Here is a 24,814-nt window from a genome sequence, read left to right on the forward strand (position 1 = left end):
GGCTCTATAGCAGCAGTCACAGCCACTGTGCAAATGATACCCCCAGACTCTCAACCGCATTGACACAAGGAGAGACACCAGTTGAAACAAAACAACACTCTCCACAAACATACTACAGAGTAAAAGCATCTGATTTATGATAATGGGAGGACTTGACCACACCTGCCTCAGTACTGGACAGATCATCTATGCAACAAACCAACAGAGGATCAGTTAATCTATCAGATGGACAGAACAAATCTATGGTGACTAGAAGGGGGAGGGTAGAGATTGGATAAAGGGCATAAAGAATAAGTATGATTTGTAAAAATTAATAGGCTAATATAAAAATTCTGATATAAGTCACACTATTATCCTATGTGTAGGTATTTCCTATCCATAGTTGTGCTGGCTTCTATGAGGATAAATTTTTAACAAATAATACTTACATGCATAAATGCAGCATACTTGGGGATGTTTTGTGCATTGTAGGCTATATGGCAGCATCTCTGCCTTCTTTCCACTATACCTAACCGTAACTTCCAGTTATAACAACAAAAATGTCTTCAGACATAGCCAAATGTCCCCCGGCAGGCAATATCACCACTCATATTTAACTGCTGTTAGACAGTCAAAACTTTAAAAATAGTTTTGATCCTACATTTATCAACTCTATTGGAAAATTTGCATTTACATTATGTAAATTGATAGTTTTAATTTCAAATTATGATATATAAAAGTGAGAGTTATGTTGAAAGCTTTGACACACTAAAGATATTGATGAAGATAAACTTATTGTCACTATTTGCGGGACACACCTGGGGTCCTCCCACAAACCCAGGAGAAGGAGTTGACAGGATTACCCCCAGTGTTGGGACCAAGGGATCTCGGGGAAAAATGAGCCTTCTGCCCACCAACCCAGCCCCGTGAAAGAGACACTCAGATACGGCAGGGGTTCTGTCAGGGCAGTTCTACTTTATTGCCATTACACTGCAATTTATATAAGCAAGCAAGTAGGGGCTTTCCATGAACTAACCAATCAATTAAAGGATCATGCGGGCATGCATTTTGTACTATGTTGAGCACAGCGATCACAGAGGGCTCATGAGTGCAGAAATACTGGAGGACCAATAAAAACCTTTTGGAGCTATCTTGGGTTACACCTCCCCTACTTCCCGCAGGTGCCATCTTCATCTTCCACCCATAGGCATCATGTGGCTCACAGATAATGTTTGCTCCTAAAAATAGGCCCAACAACTATTCAATGAGAAGTCCCCACCTATTAAGGTGTTCCATATGTATTGCATTGTTTCTCCCAATAATTGAGTTTTCCCATAAGCAGACTTGGGTATAAAAGGTGACAATACAAGTTTCTGTTCTGTGTGAATATTCTCACATTTGAGAACTGGTAACTTCTCTCAGAAAGTTCATAGTCAGCACAGTGGGCTACTTGTGTCATAACACAAAGAGATCACACGTGAAATGGCCAGCCATAGTAAGCATTTCTTACATAAAGTATGAATAAAGAATTTTGGGATAGAGTTGGAAAGAACTATCATTTCTTCAATTCAGTCTGTCTCATTAAACTATGGTGAATTTCTCCCACCTATGGCCCCTGACTCTACCCTAGGAGTCCTCTGCCCTTCAGTCCCAGAGAATGAGAAATCAGGGACAACTGCATATTTTTTTTTATTGCCTGGCCTAGAAGTAATGTTTATCACCTGTATCCATACTCCCCTGAACACAGCTAAACTATATGGTTCCACATACAATAATTAAAGGCTGAGATTACAGGCATGTGTGGAAGAGAAAAAAGGTGTTTTTAGAAAATACATACCCAGTCTAATCCATGCAGAATTTCTCCCTTGTAAATTATCTCATACCTGCTGCAGTGTGAGCTCTTTTATTTTACTTTTCTTTCTACCCCCCCACCCCCACCGTGGCTGGCCAGTACAGGGACCCATGGTGTTATCAGCACTGTGCTCTAACCAACAATACACTAACTATAGCCAGCCCTGTAACTGCTGGAAAAAGATGTTTTCAAAATTATTGACCCCCTTCTATATCTGAGGGTTGCACATCTGCTGATTCAACCACTTATAAAAATGAAAAGAAAAAAAAAACCAAAACTATAATACAAGTAAAAAACAACATGGTATAACAACTATTTACAAGGAATTCTTTATTCAGTAACGTAAATATTCTACTCAAGATGTAAAGGACACAGAAAAAAGTTCACACGTAATATTGAAACAGTACACCATTTACAGAAGGGCTTTCATCATTTGCAAGTGTTTTCATCAATGGGCTCCTCGAACCACCCTCCAATACCAAGGGACAGTTGTGCATTTATAGGGCTGCTTCTTGGTGTGAGTTCTCTGATGAAACATGACATGATTTATGGCAAAACAATCTCCCAGTCATTACATTAATTGGAATTTTCCAATGTGTGAATTTGTTCATGTCTATTATGATGAGTTCCAGTAAACTGTTCTCCCACATTCCTTATGTTCACATGGTTTCCCACCTATGCAAATTCTTTGATGGCTGCTGAGATGTGACTTTTGGTTAAAAGCTTTTCCACATTCTTTGCATTTGTATGGTTTCTCACCTGTGTGAGTTCTCTGATGAATGCTGAAGTACTTTTGCCTAAAAGCTTTTCCACATCCTTAACATTCATATGGTTTCTCACCTGTGTGACCTCTCTGATGAATGCTGAACTGTGACTTGTAGTTAAAAGCTTTTCCAGTCTTTACGTTCATATGGTTTCTCACCTGTGTGAGTTCTCTGATGAATGCTGAGGTTTGACTTTTGGTTAAAAGCTTTTCCACATTCTCTACATTCATATGGTTTCTCCCCTGTGTGAATTCTCTCATGCTTCCTCATGTCTGACTTGTGGATAAAAGCTTTCCCACAGTCTTTACATTCATATGGTTTCTCACCTGTGTGAATTTTCTGATGCCTGCTGAGGTGAGACTTCTGGCTAAAAGCATTTCCACATTCTTTGCATTCATATGGTTTCTCACCTGTGTGAATTCTCTGATGAAAGCTGAGGTGTGACTTTTGGTTAAATGTTTTTCCACATTCTTTACATTCATATGGTTTCTCACCTGTGTGAGTTCTCTGATGAGTGCGGAAGCGTGACTTTAGTCTAAAAGCTTTTCCACATTCTTTACATTCATATGGTTTCTCACCTGTGTGAGTTCTCTGATGAGTGCGGAAGCGTGACTTTAGTCTAAAAGCTTTTCCACAGTCTTTACATTCATATGGCTTCTCACCTGTGTGAATTCTCTCATGCTGCCTGATCTCTGACTTGTGGGCAAAAGCTTTCCCACAGTCCTTACATTCATATGGTTTCTCACCTGTGTGAGTTCTCTGATGAATGCTTAAGTATGACTTTAGGCTAAAAGCTTTTCCACATTCTTTACATTCATATGGCTTCTCACCTGTATGAATTACTTCATGCCTGCTGAGGGCTGTCTTGTGGTTAAAAGCTTTTCCACATTCTTTGCATTCATACGGCTTCTCACCTGTGTGAGTTCTCTGATGAACGCTGAGGTGTGACTTTTGGCTAAAAGCTTTTCCACATTCTCTACATTCATATGGTTTTTCACCTGTGTGAATTCTCTCATGCTTCCTGAGGTCTGGCTTGTGGGTAAAAGCCTTCCCACAGTCTTTACATTTATATGGTTTCTCACCTGTGTGAGTTCTCTGATGAATGCTTAAGGATAACTTATGGCTAAAAGCTTTTCCACATTCTCTACATTCATATGGTTTCTCACCTGTGTGAATTCTCTCATGCTTCCTGAGGTCTGAATTGTGGGTAAAAGCTTTCCCACAGTCTTTACATTCATATGGTTTCTCACCTGTGTGAATTCTCTCATGCTTCCTGAGGTCTGAATTGTGGGTAAAAGCTTTCCCACAGTCTTTACATTCATATGGTTTCTCACCTGTATGAGTTCTCTGATGAATGCTTAAGTATAACTTTCGGCTAAAAGCTTTTCCACATTCTCTACATTCATATGGTTTCTTGTGTGTGTGAATTCTCTCATGCCCGCTGAAATCTGACCTTTGGTTAAAAGCTTTTCCACTTTCTTTACATTGACATGGTTTCTCACCTGCGTAAATTCTCTGATGACTGCTGCAGTGTGACTTTTGGAGAAAGGTTTTACCACAATTATTACTGTAAAATGTTTTTTTATATTCTTTAGATGGCTTCTCCCTTGTGTGAACTCTCTGATATACAGTGACGGCTGACTCATGGTAGAAAAGTTTTGGACATTTGTTACATCCATCTGGTATTACACCTGTATGAATTTTCTCAGGATGGCTGAGGAGTGAATTCTTACATAAGCTTTTTCCACAGCTAATACTTCCATAGTACATTTCTCCTGTGTGAGTTCCTTGATGCATCGTAAGGTCTGACTTTTGACAAAAATTTTTCTCTTGTTCATTACAACCACAAAGCTTCTCCTGCGTAGGTCTTCTCTGATGTGAGGTAAGGTATAATTTCTTAATAAAAGATTTCTCACATTCAGTATATTTATTGTGTTTCTCTCCTGTGTGCATAATCTGATGTTTAGTGAGTTCAGACATTTTACAGAATATTTTCCCACATAAACCACACTGAAAAGTTTTCCTTTCTACCTGATTTATTTCTTGGACAATGACAGCTGACTTACCACAGCCTTTCCCATATTCATTACACTTATAGGTGGTCTCATCCATATGAATCTTTTTATGTGTAAATGTTATTGGCTCTTTGCTGCAGGATTTCCCTTTTCCACTGGATTTTAAAAGCTGCTTCCCAGTCTGAATATTGGGATGCTGACTAAGATGCTCATGATGTCTGGGAAGTTTTTCAGTTATATGATAGTCATCAGGTTTCTCTGCAGCAGGCATCTCATCAGGCTCTTTAGGAAGAAGTGCATTCTGACATATGTAAAACTCCTGATGTCTCTTTCCTGAATACTTTCCATTATTTATAATCAGATTTAAAACATGATATGAATTCAAATAAAAAGATTTTCCCAACACAACTCTCTCCTCAGCTGATTTGTTGCTGTTGCTAATTACAATTTGCTGGAAGCATCTACCATGGCTTTCTTGGGTCCTCTCCATGAGGTCATCATCTATCTGGATATCTGAAATGAGAAAAAAATAACTAACAATGAACAACGCATAAGCACATCTCAGTGACTGCTCAAATAAAGGTACAGAAGTGCCTTCCAATCCTAGTAACAAAAGATTTTATAAAAAAATCAATAATGGGTGTTGGTTTATGAATTTTTTCTTACTGACAATGTAATATTGTACTAATACATTTTCTAATGTTATATCATGTTTTCCTTTCCTTCTTTGTTCATCTTTAAATTTTAATTTATGAGTAAATATTTGTTAAGAATTTTCATTATCTACCTACTTGTAGTTTTCAAATAAGCACCTTTCATTTATTTACACCATTTTCTCTGTTTCATTTTTACAACAATGTGTGTCACCTGCTGCTATTTTCTCATTATTTCACTATGAAGATGGCTAGACTTTCCATCATCAGCTACTGTCAGGTATAGAAGTGAGCCAATTTTTTATCAAATATGCAGGAAAATGGCTAAGGATAAGGATTTTGCATTCATGTTTATATGCTTCACACTCCTCCCTTAGAAAATGGATATAGGAATGTGGAAGTTTTTCAAAGAATAAAATATGCTTTTCTCCACCCTAAATAAAGATAGCTTCCTCCAAGTTTTTCATTTAACCTGACTTCCTCTGCTTCTCATAAACCATTAAAATAAAGGAAACATCAGTTCTACAACCTAGACACTCATTTCTGTTCTAAAATATTCAGTTCTGCATCCAAGGCTGTTCCCACCATCTTTGAAATATATTCTTTTGACTCCTTCTCGAATCAACATGTATTGTATTCCCAATTTCTGGTACATGGACCACCACTTGATAATTCATTTCTTGTGAAAGCTTTTGTTTTGTGCAAGGAAGTTTTGGTGGTCTTCTATTCTCATAAAATGACTGTCCTGCACATTTCCCATTTTGGTTTTTTTTCTGAATGATTTTGACAAAGAAATCAGAAAAATGCTAACTTTGAACTCCACTCCCAATCAATAATCTTATTCTCTCAACATGGAACCCTTAGTTCACATGGTCTTAGCACGAAAATTCTTCTGGTTTTCCTTCAAAGTCTAGGACCACCCTTTTCCATTCTCCCATGCAGGGTTCTCCTCAGCTTCATGATTTTTGAGGTGGTAATGCAAGGCTCATTGCTATGCCTCTTTTCCTATTTCCTTAATGAACTGCTATGTGATTCCCTGCACTACTTTGGGACTCTGTGAAGAGTCCCCACCAGAACAAAGGCCTTCACCCGATGCAACCCCTTGAACTTGGAATGCTGAGCCTCCAGAACAGATTTGTAAGAAAAAGATTTTTTCTTTATAAATTACCCAGTTGCAACTATTCTGTCAGAAACATCAGAAAACAAACAGATACAGTATGAAAAAAAGTACATGAGAATTGAAGAACAAGCACAACTGAAAATGTTAAGAAAGCAAATAGGAAAAATAAACGTCAAAGAAGAGAAATGTAGAAATTAGATTTAGGGTACATACAAAACAGGTTCAGCCAAATGAAATATTGGAATGTACATGGGACATGCCACCTTGGAGATTATGTAATACAGGATTGCAGGTGAGCCATCCTGAAGTCTGGGACTAGGGAAAATTGCTAGGAACAGCTGAACACTTCCAACATCTAATAAGCTTTACTTTTCTTGGCTTCTGCACTGTATGTGCTGACAAATCTTGCAGGATCTGGTTTGGGCATTCTTCTTTGTCCATGGCCCTGCTCCTTCTACCCTGACAATCACCTCAGCTTTGTTAATGCGGTATTCTGTTAATGGAAAGTAATGTAGGACTTTGTAAAACTGCTAAGTCTGATCTTTGGAAGAATGACAAGAGCTCAGCTTCAGAAGTTGTGTAATAAAGAGGCCAATTTGAACCTCATGAGAAAGAGAGCACATTTTCAAGAAATGTAATCTTACTAAAATATCATGAAACCCTATAAATGGTTCCTATATTTATGAATAAAAAAGAAACTGTTTCTCCTGAAAGTTACTGGGGAGTTTTACTCACTCAGTGACACCAGGTTGCTGTAGGTCTCCAACATCACATCCCTATACAAAGTCCTCTGAGCATCATTCAGGTCCTGCCACTCTTCCCAGGTGAAGTCCACAGCCACATCCTCAAATGATACCAAGTCCTGGAATGAAACATTGTTCTCAACTCAAGTCAACATTTCTGGGTCATAAAACAGAAATCTGGGAGTTCACATCTCTGTGTGTGTATGTCATATGTGTCTTAGATAAGATGCCACTTTGTTGTACTCCATAGAATGGGAGGAAGAAAAATCAAAGGACAAATATCTTGGTACTCTACTAAGTTACCAATTAATAAAAATAATATTACAAAACTTAGTTTATATCTTAAGAAATATCCTTGTTGCTAGTGATAAAAATGTGAATAAAATTTTTCAGTTCCACAGAGAGTATAAACAGGCATGAAGACATAAGTATAAATACATACCTGAAATACTGTGTTAGATCAACAAATTTAAACACAAGTTCAATATAGACTGGCATAAGAAACAGACAATATAGCTTTACTTTGTATTCAGTTTGCACTTCATTAAAATGCCAAAGATGTTAAACTCTTCCATGTGAACTGCATGGTCTCATGAATATGAGGCAACAGCAAAAGCCCAGTCACATGAACACAAAGAACACACCCCACAGTAATGGAACTACACACAGCACCATGTCTGAGTGGATGATATTGGGAAGCATAAGGGAAAAACAATATTGAAGCAACTGATTATAGAATGATTCTGCACTTAAATATGGGACCTATTTCAAACAGTAAAACATTTTATGTAGTTATCATTTTTTAATTACTTATGAACTAAAAGGACATTAAAAAGGCATTCCAAAATTTCCTTCCTATGTGCCAAAGGATTTCTTGTGTCCACAACAGGGTGTACACTGCAACTTTCTAGACCACAGGGAGCAAATAATGTGGTCCTGTAAGTACATAACTTTATTTGTATTTTAATAGTCATCCACTACAAAGAGAATGGAAAAAGCTTTTAGGGAGAGTCAAAAGGAAAAAGAAAACAGGGTGACAGAAGACCAACTACATTACAACACAGAAAAGTCAGCACACAGAAGAGAGACTTAACACTATAAAAAGAAACGGAATGAAAAAGCAGAAACAGGATGTGGTAGTAATTTGCTGTGCAGAAATTAAAAAGAAGAGTTTTACTATCAGGCTATCTACATAAGCACAACTAGTTAGGTCCTGGAACTGCAAAGCAAAGTTTGAAAAATGGGAGAAAAATATGAAGAGCAGAAGTAAAACAGAGTTGAATACATAATACTTGAAATATCTGTGGAAATGTCCAAGTGACAACTGGATATATGATTCCAGCATTCAAGAGATAAGGTTAAGCTGACAACAAAGATTTGAAAAGTATCAAAATTTCCATGTTATTTGAAGACATCAACCTAAGGTTGAAGACATGAACCTAAGGTTGAAAGTAAAAAAAGAACAAGTACAGAATCTGCAGAAACACTTTATCTTTAAACATAGGATAGAGGGGAAGAAAAAGTGGCATTACATCATAATATAAGAGTTAGTTCTCCCAGAGGACATTTCTTAATATGTATGTGCCTTACAATAGATTATCAAACTACATGACAGAAAACCTAATAGAACTTCAAGGAGAAATAGAAGAATCCATCATCAAAACTGGAGATTTCAACAACCTCTATAAAAAATGAACCAATTCAGCAGAAAAAAACCATAAAAGACATAGTTAAACTGAATAACATGATATGGATATAATGGATAACTACACGGTACTTCTTCCAACAACAGAACAGACATTCTTCTCAAACTCACATAAAAAATCACTAAGACCATATTTAGATTCACATAAACACTTTAGGAAAATTGAAATAATAGATATCATATAATATGTGCTCTCAGACCACAAAAGAATTAAACTAGAAATTGGCAACAGAGCAATTAATACAAGATCCCTAAATAGAGTGGGATTAAACAATACACTCTAATACATGAAAAAAAAAAACCCAGAAAATTAAAAATATTTTTAATAAACTAAAGTGAAAATGGGGCTGACCAGTTATCTCAGTTGGTTAGAGCACAGCCTTGTTATGCCAAGGTCAAGGATTTTGATTCCCATACTGAACAGCAACCAGAAGAAAAAAAAAAAAAGAAAAGAAAATGACACGAATATTCGGAGGATACAGAAATAACAGTGTTCTCACAAATTTTTATGACACTGGATGCGTACTTTAACAAAAACACATCTAAAATCAATAATCTATTGATGGAGTTTGGATTTGTTATCCCCTCCAAAACTCATGTGGAAATTTGGTCTCCAATGTGGCAGTGTTGGAAACTGATTGAGCCAAGGAGAGGGATCCCTCATGAATGGATTGATGCTCTCCCTGGGGGAGGGGGATTAATGAGTGAGTTCTCGCTCTATTATTTCCTGCAAGAACTCGTTGCTTAAAAAGACCCTAGAACCTTCTCTTTCTCTCTCTCTTGCTTCCTCTTGCCATGTGATCTCCTTGTACCCACCGGCTGCCTGCCGCTTTTCCGCCATGAGTAGAAGCAGCCTGAGGCCCGCGCCAGATGCAGCTGTTCTAGAATCATAAGCCAAATAAACCTCTTTCCTTTATAAATTACCCAGTCTCAGGTATTTCTGTTATAGCAACAGAAAATGGACTAAAACAAAAATTGGTACCGAGGAGTGGGGTGTTGCTAAACAGATACCTGAAAATGTGGACGCAGCTTTGGAACTGGGTGACGGGCAAAGGTTGGAGGACTTTGGAAGACTCAGAAGAGAAAAAAACAAGGGAAAGTTTGGCATGTCTTAGAGACTTATGTGGTGGTGAGCAGAATGCTGATAGAAACGTGGACAGTAAAGGCCATGCGGATGATGAGGTTTCCGATAGAAATGAAGAACTTATTGGGAATTGGACAAAAGATAACCCTTGTTACACCATAGCAAGGAACCTGGCTGCATTGTGTCCATGCCCTTGGACTTCATGGAAGTTAGAACTTAGGAGTTGTGAACCAGAGCATTTGGCCAAAGAAATTTCTTTTCTTTTCTTTCTTTTTTTTTTTTTTAAAGATGACCGGTAAGGGGATCTTAACCCTTGACTTGGTGTTGTCAACACCACGCTCACCCAGTGAGCGAACCGGCCATCCCTATGTGGGATCCGAACCCGCGGCCTTGGTGTTATCAGTACCACACTCTCCCGAGTGAGCCACAGGCCGGCCCAGGCCAAAGAAATTTCTAAGCAGCAAAGCATTAAGGATGCTGCATGGCTCCTTCTAACAGCCTACTCTGAGTTATGGCAGCAAAAGCATAATGTAAAGCCAGAATTTAAAAGGGAAGCACAGCGTAAAGTTTTGGAAAATTTGCAACCTGGCCATGTGTTACAGAAGTGGAGAGCAGGAGAAAAATGCAAGGGTGAAGCTGATAAACTGTTTGCTAAACACATTATCTTGGCGGTGAGGCAGCCAGATGCTAAGAACCAGGACAATGGAAAAAATGCCCTAAAAGCATTTGAGAAGTCTGGAAGGTTGCCCCACCCATCACAAGCCCTGAGGCCTAGAAAAACTGAGTTATCCTGAGGGACAGACCTGGGGCACAGCTGCCCTCAGTTTCCTGCTCACTGCATCCCAGCAGCTCCAGCTGGAGCAGCCCCAAGTGTGGTTTGTGTAGCAGCCCTGTAAAGTAGAGGCCCAAAACGTTGGGGGGCGTCCATTTTGTGTTAAGTCTGCAGGACAGAAGGACATGCGAACAGTAGAGGTGTGGCAGCCTCCACCCAGATTCCACAGGATGTATGGAAAAGCCTGGGGGCTAGGCAGAGACCTGCCGCAGGGGCAGAGCCACTGCTGAGGCCATCTACTAGAGCAATGCTGAGCAGGAAAGTGGGGTTGGAACCCCCACAGGGAGCCCCCACAAGGGAAATGTCTCATAGAGCCAAGGCAGTGGGACCACCATGGAAACCCCAGACTTATGGAGCTACCAGGGTGGAACACCAGCCTGGAAAAGTTGCAGGCACCAGCACAGCCCACTGGGCTGCACCTGGCAGAACTGTGGGAATAAGGGTGCCTGATGCTTTGGGGGCCCAGATGCCCAAATGTGCCCAGGATGCAGGACTTGGAGTCAAAGAACATTATTTTGCAGCTTCAAGACATAATGTCTGCCCTGCTGGGTTTCAGACTTGTTTGGGGCCTGTTTTTCCTTTCTTTTGGCCTACTCCTCCCTTTTGGAATGGGAACGTATCCCCAATGTCTGTTCCACCATTGTATCTTGACAGTAGATAAACTTGGTTTTGTTTTTCAGGTTCACAGCTGGAAGGACTTTTCCTTTTGGTCTCAGATGAGACTTTGGACTTTTAAGTTGGTGCTGGAGCAAGCTAAGCCTTTTGGGACTATTGGGATAGAATGATTGTATTTTGGATGTGAGAGTGACATGAGTTTTGGAAGGCCAGGGGTAGAATGGTGGAGTTTGGATGTGTTGTCCCCTCCAAAACTCATGTGGAAATTTGATCTCCAATGTGAAAGTGATGGAAACTGACTTAGTCATGGGGGTGGATCCCTCATTAATGGATTGATGCTCTCCCTGGGGGAGGGGGGATTAATGAGTTCTCACTCTATTAGTTCATGCAAAAGCTTGTTGCTTAAAAAGACCCTGGAACCTTCTCTTGCTTTCTCTCTTGCTTCCTCTTGCCATGTGATCTGCTTGTACCCACCAGCTGCCTGCCACTTTTCTGCCATGAGTAGAAGCAGCCTGAGGCCCATGCCAGATGCAGCTGTCCCAGAATCATAACCCAAATAAACCTCTTGCCTTTATAAATTATCCAGTCTCAGGTATTTCTGTTATAGCAACACAAAACGGACTAAAACATCTATATTTCCACCTTTGGAAACAAGGGGGGAAAAAGCTAATTACCTTGAAAGGAAGCAAAAGAAAATAAATAAAAACTAGAACAGAAATAAAATTGAAAATGAAAGTCTGGAGAAGAAATAAACATCTAAAAAGCTGATTCTTTAAAAAGATCAATAAAATTGATAAGCCTATAGCCAGGCTAACTAAAAAAATAATGAACACAAGACAGAAATTCCTAATATCAGAAATGAATGATAGGACATCACTACAGATCCTGTAGATATTAAACAAATAATAAATACTATGAACAACTCTGCACACATTTGACATCCTGCAGTAAACAGATCAATTCCTTAAAAGACAGTTTACCAAAACTCACACATACAAAAATACACAACGTGAATAGGCCTGTATCTATTATGAAAATTGCAAAAACAAATAATAATGTTCAAAACAGAAAGCACCTGGCCTAGATGTGTTCACACAAGAACTGAGGACAACACTTAAGGAAGAAAATATATCACCTTCCTACAATCTATTGCAGAGAATAGAAGATGAAGTACTTCCCAGCTCATTGGATAAAGACAGCATTATCTCAGTACCCAAACCAGACAAAGATATGAAAATAGAAAACTACAAACTGTTATCTCTCACGGACATATGTGCAAATAAGCTCAATAAAATATTAGCATACCTAATCCAACAATGTCTAAAGAATTATGCACCATGACCAAGTGGTATTTATCCCAGGTAGGCAAGGGTGGTTCAACATATGAACATCAATTAATGTAATCGATAACATGAAAACACTAAGAAGAAGAAAAAAATCACATGATCACATCAATAGATGCAGAAAAAACATTTGAAAAACTACAGCATCAATTCATCATAAAAATTCTCAGTAAACTAGGAATAGAGGGGAACATCACAATTTGATAAAGATTATCTACAGGAAACTGCAGCTAACATCATCCTTAATGGTCAGAAACTTGAAGCTTTCCCAGATAAACAGGAGTAAAGCAAGAATGTATCCTCTCATGACTCCTTCAACATTATACTAAAAGTACTGGGTCGTGCAATAACACAAGGAAATAAAAGATTTACAGATAAGGAAATAAACAAATAAAATTGTCATTAGTTGCAGATGATATGATTATCTGCGTAAAATATGCTAGCAAATAAATAGAAAACCTCCTGGAATTAATTACTGATTACACAAAGGTTGCAGGATAAAACATTAATATACAAAAGTCAATCAGTTTTCTATATTCCAGCAATGACCAAGTAAAATTTAAAACAAAAAACACAATACTATTAAGATTAGCAAGTCAAAAAATAGAAAAGAAAGTTGAAAATCATCTACCCCATAAGAAATTAACATCAATACATTTTAAAAACACCTACAGCTAAACAACAAAATGTATTCTTGATGTTAATTTCTTATGGGGTAGATGATTTTCAACTTTCTTTTCTATTTTTTGACTTGCTAATCTTAATAGTATTGTGTTTTTTGTTTTAAATTTTATACAGCTAAACAACAAAACGAATAATCTGATTAAAAAATAAGCAAAGGGCTTCAGCAGACATTTCTACAAAGATGATATACCAATGTCTAACAAGTTCATGGAAAAATGCTTAACATCATTAATCACTAGAGAAATGCAAAACCACAATGAAATATCATTTCACACCCAATAGAAAATAACAATTATTGACAAAATTGGAAACTTAGTATACTTTATGTGAGTATGTAAAGTGGTGCAGCCCATATTTAAAAAAAAGAAAAAAAAAGTGCAGTATCTTCTCAAAAATTTAAAATAGAACTACCATAGTATTCATAAATCCAAGTTTCATGAATATGTCCAAAATAATTAATAGCAGAATCTCAAAAAGATATTTCCACACTTGCGTTCACAGCAGCATTACTCAGAGTTAAGAGGTGAAAGCAACCCAAATGTTCAGCCATGAATGAATGGATAAATAAAATGTTGTATATACATACAAAGAACTAATATCCAACCTTAAAAAAAAGGAAATCTTGACATACGCTATAACATGGAACCCTGAGGACATTATGCAAAGTGAAATAAAACACTCACAAAATGACAAGTATTGTATGGTCCAACTGATAAGAGTCAAATTGTTAAAAACACAAAGTAGAATGGTCCTTGCCAGAGGCTGGGAAAAGGGGGAAATTGGGAGTTGCCATTTAATGGGCAGAGTTTCAATTTTCCAAGATAAAATACTTGTGGCTATCTCTTGCACAACAGTGTCAATATACTTAAAACTACATAAAGGCTAAGAAATGATTCAAATGGTAAATTTTATGTTATATACTTTTTACCAAAATTAAAAATAAGTTATTTTAAAAGCCAATAGCTGAATCAAAATAAAATATTTTTTAAGAATTAAATAATTGATAACAAGTCAGAAAATAAAAAGCAGAGGATTAAAAGGCAGATGAAGCAAATACAAATAGAAAATAGCAAAACAGCACACAAACATTAACAATAATTAGCTTAAATGGAATTGCATTAAATATTCTACTTAAGGCAAAGACTGTCAGATTGATAGGAAAGTAAGACCCAACAATAAGTTGTCCAGATAACTACACTTTAAATACAAAGAAACAGACTAAAAGTAAAATAATGAAAACATATCTACCATAGCAACACAAATTATGAAAATCTTAAGTGGAAATATTGATACCAGCAAAAGAATCTTCAAGACAAATTATATTACTAGCAATAAATGGAACACTGAAGGTTGTGGGCCACATTACCACCTCCCATAACATGGAAAATGGAAAAGGTATCTCACCATCTCAGGGTGTGCCAAAGGAGACTTTTGGGCACAAAAGGAGAAATGCTACTTGGCCCCTCTCTCTATCAGTGAGAAAATAAAAGGATGTTCAATTTTCAAACAGAATTTAGAGAAAATATGAAGGAGCCATGACTTGCTGAGTTTGAAATCAAATTATATTTCCACCCATTTTTCCCAGAAAAATATTTTCAAAGTTTTGTGGCAAGGATCAAATCCATTGTTTTCCAAAAAAGATTAAAGACCAAAAATATTTCTAGCTTCCTAAGTACCTTAGGATCTGACACATAGATAGTGCCTAGTAAAAAATAAAACTTCTAAGGAAATAGCCACCTTGGAGAGAAGGGGAGGTCAGAGAACAAAGGGCCTGACTCAGAATGTGTGGGGGTAGCATGGATCTAATGGATTTTGGCAGACTGGAAACCCATGTTTTTATGGCAGTGAATACACCAGATAATTTCCTGAGTCAAAAGGCCAGAGTCAGAAAAAAGTTTAAAAAGAAGGATGTTGGATCCCCCAACATACAATAACCAAAAATAGGTAAAGAAAGTCAGTCAACTGCAAACCCAACTATTCAAGAAAAAGACATATTGACAGAGAGTGGGGAGAGCCCAGAAGATACAGTGAAGAGGCACAAAGCATCCTTTCCAGGGACGGGGACTGAGCCCTAATGAAATACTAAAGCAGGTGCCTGAGGGGAATAAGTAACTACTCAGACCAGTGCCCTCAGGGTGCTGCCCCTTCTCACCAACCCTGTCTGAAGAAAAGTGCACACATGGTCATGCTTGTCTGTTCACTGTAAGCTGGATGTATGTTAAAAAGATGACAGGACACTGGCGCTTATTTAATTTGGCTTTTTGTCAACTGCACAGTGGTAGAATATTTCTAGGGCTCTTGAGAGGAGCAAAGTATATTTTGCATGCAGTACAAATTTATGGTCAGAGAGCAGACCGTGGTCTATTAAACAGTGCTGCAAAGTCTTGCTATTCCTCTTATTGACAGGTGGAATCTAATTGCCTTCCCCTTGAATCAAGGCTGGTCTTAGTGATGTGCTTGACTAAGAGAATACATTGGAAGAGATGCTTTGGTATCTGAGTGGAGATAACAAGAATCCTTGCGGCTTCTGCCTGGGCCTCTTGGACACTTGCTCTGGCAGAAGCCAGACAAACCTGACTACCCTGAGAATGCCACTCTGTGAGGAAGTCCAACATGGCCACAAAGAGAGGGCTGGATATCTGCTCAGTGTCCCCAGCCACTAGAGTTTTTCCAGCTCAGAGCAGAGACATTGTGTAGCATCAAACCCAAACCGCCCTGTCCAGTTTACTGACCCCAAACATTGTGACATGTAATAAGAAGATGTTCTTATTTTAAGCCATGAAGTTTTGTGATACTTTGTTGCACAGGAGATCACTGGAACACCAAAAAAGTTATTAGAGACCTTCGGTAGTACTTTGATTTGAAACATGAAGAGTGTGGGTTCACACTGAATATTAGATTCAAAACAAAGAATGAAACCATTTCACATCTTATATTAGGTCTCAAACTACAATTGTGAATGTAAATGTTCAGTTAACTGGTTTGTCAATTTTTATTCTTAACTAGCTGTTAGCTACAGTTCTACTTTAAAAACATACTGATGACTTATGCACACATCCATTTTTCTCATTTTTAAGTAATTACCTGAAATAAGAGAAGAATAAGACAATCTGTAAGAAAGTTTAAAAACATGATGGGTCTTATTTAACTGCAAACAGGTAACTGTATATTAATAAAAACTACAAATAGAATCACTGATGTAAATTTACAGAAGCAAAAGTAGACATTATGAAAATTTGTACTTTGTTTTTATTATTTCATGTCTTTTTACTGACTGTTGTTCAAACATGTCCCAGTCACTCATGAAATTTTTTCTCCAGGGACTCCTAATGATGTCACCACAGGTGCTGGCTAGCATAGGTCACCATGGATTGAACCTCAAAGCCCAGGAAACATTACCTTCAGGTTTTTATGAGAATGATATTTCAAGCAGAACAAAGTTACTGTCTTTATGAGTACAAACATCTCCCCCTATACTGATAGTGTATATAGAAATTAGAATAAGGGCCGGCCGGTGGCACACTCGGTAGAGTGCGGCACTCCCGCCGAGGGTTCAGATCCCATATAGAGACCGGTCCACTCACTGGCTGAGCGCGGTGTGGGCGCGACACTGAGGGTTGCGATCCCGTTGCCGGTCGTGGTACGGGCGCGACACCGAGGGTTGCGATCCCATTACCGGTCACGAAAAAAAGACAAAAAGGAAAAAAAAAAAAAAGAAAAAAAAGAAATTAGAATAAAATGAGTAGACCAAACAAACAAAAGTAGCAGGAAGTAACACAGATTAGACCCAAAAAACAGCGAGGAGTCCAGGAGAAATTTCATTTTGGTGGCTTGTGTCAGTGGTGGGGCGGTAGTGATAACACATATAAGAGAAGAGGAGGAAGTGGTTTTAATTTTAGATTTGTTGACACTGAGGTGATGTTTTGTTTTGTTTTTTTTCTGGCAGCTGGCTGGTGCAGAGATCTGAACCCTTGACTTTGGTGTTAAAACACCATGATCTAAACAACTGAGCTAACAAACCAGCCCCTTGAAGTGCATTTTGAATGGCTACAAACAAGCATTCAACAGAGTTCGACCTATGATCAAAAGACTAGGGAAGAAGCACAACCTGGAGAGAAAGAGGAGTACAAACTACAGAGGACTGAATCAGTGAGAAAGAATTTCACATGAGAAGAACAGGGCCCAGGATGAAGCACTTTGATAAGCTATGTTATAAAGAAGAAAGTAGAAGAATTCAGGAGAAAAGAGCAAAAACCATCAGTGAAGTCATGAGAGAAACTAATAAACTAACCCAGAGGAATTTCCAGAATATCATGAACAGTAGTTCAAAATGTAGCAGAAGACTCATGTGAGAAAAAGACTAGAGAATAGTCATTGAATTTGAGTACAACTTAGGTTATAATTCTAGGTTTTGCCTATGAATCTAGTACAGCCTTCCAAAGCCATGTGGAACTAGATTTTAGGAACTTTATAAAAAGCTTACTAAGCAACTTGTGCCTTAGAAGTTGGTATCTATTTCCACTGTGGAAAATGAGAAATGTTTATTTCCAGGCCGGCAGTGAAAAACTCTATAACACTGACGGTGTTACAGAATTTGGTGTCACCAAGTCTTCACACCCCAGGAGAATTTGGCAGATTCTCTTCTCAGGTTCCATTCCAATCATGTAAACAAGGTGTCTGCCTGTTTTCTATGACATCACAAAGACCAGAGAAAAATTTTTATTCAACTTAGGTGACTCTGAGGTCTTATAAACTGCTATATCTACATGCCAACTTTATCTTATGAACGTATATTTCTTTTAAGTTGAGTTTTACTCACCTGTATTTTTCAATTTTAATTTATGCATGCCATAAAGCTCATATAATACAATAGAAAAAGACTGAGTAATAAATAACAAAAAAACTCACCAGAGATTTACTCATCTTTTGTTGCTCTTGTAAACCCATAGCGCACTCTGGCAGCATAGCTAGGAGAAAAGAGAATGGAGTGGATTAAGGAGAGAACTGCTGTGGCTCTACATTCTCCTTCCCAAAACTCTACTTATTAGCTGAAAAAGACAAACAAAAAGCCTTCCTGTGAGAGAACAGTCCTTCACAACTTAATAAGGGGCAACAAGACCCCATTAAAGATGTGGCTACAAGTACATTAACGGCTACACATTACACATACAATTTATTTTGGGGTCAATGAAAACATACATAGCCTACTGACTTAGCATGACTCAATATTACCCAAACATATAACTTAATAACTTAAACCAAAGAAAAACACACTGTGGCATCACTAGAATTAGTGTTGTAGAAATCATTTGGCTGTATTAACTGTTACCCTATTAATATAGTAAGTTCACACGTGACTCCAAAACAGTGTTTCCATTACAACACATCTTCCTTTTATGTACCTAAATATCTGGATATTGTATATCTTGTAACCCAGCACATGTTGCTCATGATTATACATGTAAACAAATTACACATAATGTATATTTCTTCTGGTACACTGATCTCCCTGTACCCAAGCCCTCATATAGCATGCTCTGACAATGAACTAGTCTTTGTCATGTGATCTGCTTTGGACACTAGTACATTAGAAAATGTCATGCAAACACAGGTTTGAAAAGTACTGGCCATTGGTGCTTGCCTCTTAAACACAGTCATACTGTGAAGAAGGCTGGGGAGACACAGGGCCCAGCCAAGGATCAGCACAAGCCACAGGACATGTGAGTAAAGCCATCTTTAACCAAACAGCCTCAGTCAAGATACCAGGTGACTAAATCCACATTTGTAATCAAGGGAACACTAGAATGAGAACTGCCCAGCTAAATGCACCCCAAGATGTAGATCCATAGAACTTCAGAAAAAATAAGATGGCTGGGTTTTAAGCCATTGAGGTTTGACTTGTTTCTTACATAGCAAACACTGAATGATACACCTAAGTCCCCAAAACTCAAAACATATTTAACAAAATTACGTGGGGGAGAAAGTCTTAAATTACAAGTCAAACACATTCAATATACCTTCACAACCACAGGTAGAAGTTTTGAAAAATCACAATGAATGTTGGGCCGGCCCAGTGGCGCACTGGAGAGTGCGCCGCTTGGGAGTGCGGCGGTGCTCCCGCCGAGGGTTCGGATCCCATGTGGAGACCGGTTCCCGCTCACTGGCTGAGCGCGGTGCGGGCGCAACACCGAGGGTTGCGATCCCGTTACCAGTCAGTAAAAAAGACAAAAAGGAAAAAAAAAATCACAATGAATGTTAACCACATGTATTTCAGTGAAGTTTCTAGCCCTAATAGAGGCTATGGGATTCATAAAAAACAATTGTTTGTACGTCAGTAAACTAAGTTGTAAGTTTTGTTTTATATTGTTTTTTACATCACATACAAGTTGTTTAAAAACATACAACATAAAAACGGTGTTCCTTATAAGAGAGTAATGCACTGTACCAGGGTACTTTCAAAAGTTTGAGGAAAAATAGAATGTAAAGAGAATAGAAATCCTTCCATGAACTTTTTGAAGCACACTAGCATTTTAATTACATTTAAGAAATTGGTTTTGAGTAGAAGAGATGTGCAGTCTAATTTTCCCATTTTAAATAATGTAAAATTGCCTCCAATATATTCCTGCAAAAGTTCTGATTTTAAAGAATAGCTTACTGACATTAAGTGAGAAATACATTATTTACCCTTTGAGGTGACATAATCCAAAGAAAGTACTGGAGTTAAAAAAGGATAGAGATGTTTAAGGTATGTATGTTAAAGCAATGTTTACTCTAAGTTGACTTCAGCATTACAAAAATAATCTCAAAAATGAAGAAACACTTGTTTTGACTTAAATGTGGCAAAATGGAAAATGCTAGCCAAAAAGTCAGGATGTCTAACATCAACAAATCGTGTGACCCTGGGCAAGTCACATTTCCTCATATCCAATTATTTTCACTTTTCTTATAAGGCAGAAATATGGGGAAAACCATTCCTGAATGACCAGAAAAGAACTATGAAAACAGAGAACCATCAGCACATCTCTAGATGCCAAATTTGGCCATAGGCTGGGTTTGAGAGCTCAGACACTGGGAACAATGAGGGAAGATTGAAGGAATGGGAGTGTATTCAGACAGCACTATAGACAGATCCTCTCAGCTGGGACAGGTTATTCCTGCACTCCACAGAACACCTTCAAACCCTCTTCAATAAGTAACGCCTCCTGGGTCCTTGCCTCTCTTTCTCAGTCTAACTCACTTCTCCCTTCTGAAAGTTGGCCCAAACCTTCCAATATCATCCAGTCTCAGATAGCTATTGAATGAGGTATTATCAGCCAGCTCTGGTGCGCTCTAAGCACTAGACACAATCATTGTTTAGGGTGTGCAAAGCTAAGATCTTCACCTTTCTGGGACTCTCTTTGCCTCTGCTCTGAAGCAGTACTGAAAGGGTTCCGGCCACAATGATGCTCCCCCAGGTGGGATTCCTATTCACAGGACACCGTCCTTCATAGTTTGCCACACCCCCTTCACTCCAAAGAAAATGGGACCAACATCCAGTGCCCCAATCTCCTTCCTAGAAGTCACTGTCCTGGAAACAAGGTCGCGTATCAACTTCTGTAAATTCAAACCAGGAGCGCCAGGCCGGCCGCACAGGGCAGAAAGGACCAGAAACGTGACTTGCTGAAGAGACACGAGACACCCCACGACCACAGCAGCCACAGAGTGACAGTCTGCACACACCTCACAATCCTAGATTCACCTCTGGAATCTGGGGCATCACACTAATGTCCACACGCTCACGTTACAGATGGTGAAGTGAATGTCCCACAGGTCGGTACCAGGTTCCTGATGGCGGAGCTCGAACGTGACCTCCCCACACCTCCCAGGCTCGCTGTCTTCACACACAACCCCCACGTTCCCGTCGCCACCTCGGACCTGAGCTCCCGTCCTCGGACATCTGGAACCGGCTTCTACACACCCGGCAGCACCGTCCTCTGACGGAGCCATCGTGGAAAGCGCAGCCCGGGCGCCCCTTCCCCGGCCCGGCCCAGGTCCGCGCTCGCGCCGCACGTCAGACCACGCCCGCCCGAGGCCCAGGGCGCTTCTGCCCGCCAAGTGCCGCGACACCGTCCCACTCCCCAAGGCCCCCGAGGCCCGCGGGCTCTTCTTTCACCCTCGTACCCACCCTCGGGACGTACAATCCAAACCCACGATTTGAGGAGGAACGCAGGGACAGCAGCAGGGACAGCGGCAGCTTCCGGAATTTCCAGACAAAAGATGGCGGAGTGGGCGGAGCCGCACATGCTCAGAAGAAATCCGGAGAAGCCCTTCCCATAGTCCTGCGCTGGTGTCGTCATTGCAGGGCGAAACTACATTTCCCAGATGACCGAGCGAGTGGAGCCCCTTGTGTACAGAAGGAAGTTGGAGCAGCTGTTTAGTCCTCCTGTGCTGCTGACGTCACTGGAGGGCGAGACTACATTTCCCACAAACCTCTGTGGTCATCCTTTAGGGACCAAAGGAGAACATTTTGTTTATTTTCTCAGCAGGTATTTTTGCTACCAGGAGAACAGGACCTGATGGATCAAGACTGGCCTCTTTCCACGTTATTACGAGGTAGAATTCTGATTTTTTACTAAATCCTGGTTTGACAACCTGGGGCGTTGTGAGAATAACAGGGAAATTCGGATGTGGGCCAATTACCGCATGATATTAATAAGTATAATTTTACTTTTTTTAGTTGTCATCTATTTTACTGTAAATGGTTAAACAAGTGAGAAATTAATATGGTAGCTTTCTTCCAAGCCATTAGAAAATGTTTGTTCTCATCCAATAAACTAATTTGTCTTCAACGGATTGTACTACACAGTTGGAAAAGGTTTGTCCCTCTCTCCCAGATAAAGAACTGGTTATTATTACAATCTATTGATGTGACCCTATTAAATTCTAAATTTTAACCCTACAGCCATTGTAGGGCAATGTGCCATGTATTTGCCACCTGAAACAGACTAATACTAACCAGACTCATAGTAATGCAGCTAACATGAGACCTTGGTTTCTGCCTCACGTTGTGAATACTCCCTTTTCTCCTGGGTCTCCCTATATTCCTCCTAGATACCACTTCCTTTGCAGCAAGGACACCTGATACAGTGTGTTTCAAATTAACACATCATGCATTTTAGGATTCATATTTTGAGTCTTGTCTGTATGCAGAAGTTTTAATTCTATAAATTGGCAAGGCTGGTAATTAAGATTCAGATGGGAGTTCCAAAAGGAGGTCACCTCGATCATTCCGACCCTAGATAATCTGGTTCATGTCTCTCCTCTAGCTTCTGGCAGTGTACTGAAAGTCTTGGACATCCCTTGGCTTATAGAATCATCGCCCTGATGTTTGCCTTCATCTTCCCATAATGTTCTCCCTGTGTGGTCTGTGCACAAATTCCCCCTATTTATAAGGACATCAATCATACTGGGTTAACTAATTACAGCTGCAATGGCAGTACTGCAAAATAACATCACGTTCTGTGGTAGTGTGGTTTAGGACTTTAAGATATAAATTTGGGGGAAGGGTGAACACAATTTAACTCATGAGAGAAACTTATCACTAACTTCAGCAGAAGCTGTGAATGATAGCACCTCCTCACTAAATGGAGTATAACAAGTCTCCTGTTGGTATGAACAGAGACAGCCCATCACATTACTCTAGATTTCATGTTGGCTACTTGTATGGGTTTGCTTGGGCTGCCATACAAAACCCCACAGACTGAGCACCTTAAACAACAGACATGTATTTTCTCACAGTTCTGGAGGCTGGATGTTGAAGATTAAGGTGCTGGCAGGTTTGGTTTTGTCTAAGGCTTTCTCCTTGGCTGACAGATGTTTGCCTTCTCTCTTCCTCTTCACATGGTTATCCTCTGTGCACAATCACCCCTGGTGTGTCTATGTATGTCCTAATCCCCTCTTGTTGTAAGGACAACAGTCAGATTGTTTTTGGGCCCAGACTCATTTTAACCTAACCACCTCTTTAAAAACCCTATCTCAAAATGCATTCACCTTTTGAAGTTCCTGGGTTTTAGATTGCAAAGTAATTTGGAGGGTGTGGAATAGACTATAAAGCATATGTACTTCACAGGGCCTGGTTTTCCAAAGCCTTGCAGTTTCAAATATTGACCTTGCAAGGACTGGAAATTTTCCTCAGGCTATAAGTCTCTGGTTTAAGATAAAGAATTGTGGCACAGCAGGTTGCTGGCTCAAAAACAGACTAGTTACTGATTGTTATGTAAAGATACTGAGAAATGGCTTTAAGAAGGAATGTTTGCTAAGATCAAGCTTGTGTTGATAAGATCACTTAATTGTCTACTGGAATGTCATCTGGCTTGTTTCACTGAAAGTTACCAGGCTATATTGTTAAATTATAACCCCACCTTTGTTCTCTTCCTGTAACTTCCTGGTCTGGAAAATAAATGCAGGAAGAGAACCCCAATTTGGTGTTAATTTTCCCGAGGAAGGAATCCCTCTTGCTGGAGGGTCCCGAGAAATTTAACCACTTCGGGGCTTCTCACTGCTGAGTAGACATGGGCTTTGAGTAATCCTTTGCATCTCCATCACCCAGGGGAAGTGGGGTGACAAATCTGTGGGGCACGAAGCAACACAAAGCAGCATTGGGGTGTGGGAGGAGAGGACAGAAAATAGCCCATACAATAGTCAGGGTGGTGTCCGTGTCATTACTAATATTTAGATAGATTTTAACTATGCCCATCCACTCAGATATCTGCCAGGCACCTCAGGCTAGGAAGGTCATATCCGGGACTCTGACACACATTTTTCTTGTGACCCGTCTCCTGGAGGTGGCACTCTTCTCTCAAGCAGAAGTCTTATAAACCCAGATCGCCTCATTCCCTACCTCCCACCTAGTGGTTGCTGCTGAGTTTCTCACTGGACAAATGTCTCTTTTTTTTCTTTTTGTATAAACTGTGTTCTGAGAAGTTCATGATATCCTGGTCTAACAAGATCTTGGATGGGGGTGGAGAGTTCTATTGGGCAGGACTGCCTCCTGGGAGGATTGGTGGTTCTACCCTTCAGAACCTACTCTCTCTGGCTTCCCTGCAACCAAGTGCCCTTGACTCAGAGTCATACCCTGTATCTTGAAAAGGACCATCTTGGTTTACATAAATAGGGGCTTCCCCCTAAGCATCTCTCCTTGCCTACTTATACCACTCCACACTGGTCCCTTCAACCTCCAGGCGCTTCTACACTTGAAAGATTCTGGTGCCCCAGAACACTTCAGTCCTGGACATGCAGGACAATGGTGGCCAGTTGGGCAGTGGGGTTTCCACCTACAGTGTGGATGTGCTCAGGCTGGACTTCACTGGACAGTGATTACATCAGGCATGGTGGGGTGCAGAAGTCCTGAGTGCCTCTCACCATGAATTAAACATGCCCTTGGCTC

The 24,814-nt window shown here is 39.6% G+C and overlaps 1 protein-coding gene across 1 annotated transcript; it reads right to left on the reverse strand.

The window, feature by feature from the left end:
- Positions 1-2,402: 2,402 nt before the first annotated feature.
- On the reverse strand, positions 2,403-21,642 carry LOC103595523 (zinc finger protein 420-like). Its single transcript, XM_008578942.1, is given in 7 exon segments — positions 2,403-2,727; positions 2,729-4,115; positions 5,070-5,111; positions 5,890-5,909; positions 7,115-7,245; positions 18,298-18,356; positions 21,554-21,642. Coding segments are annotated over 6 exon segments (1,917 nt in total). The 5' UTR covers positions 18,355-18,356; positions 21,554-21,642; the 3' UTR covers positions 2,403-2,447.
- Positions 21,643-24,814: the final 3,172 nt, after the last annotated feature.

Source organism: Galeopterus variegatus, unplaced genomic scaffold (genome assembly GCF_000696425.1).
Source record: "Galeopterus variegatus unplaced genomic scaffold, G_variegatus-3.0.2 Scaffold1788, whole genome shotgun sequence".
Classification (NCBI taxonomy): Eukaryota; Metazoa; Chordata; class Mammalia; order Dermoptera; family Cynocephalidae; genus Galeopterus; species Galeopterus variegatus.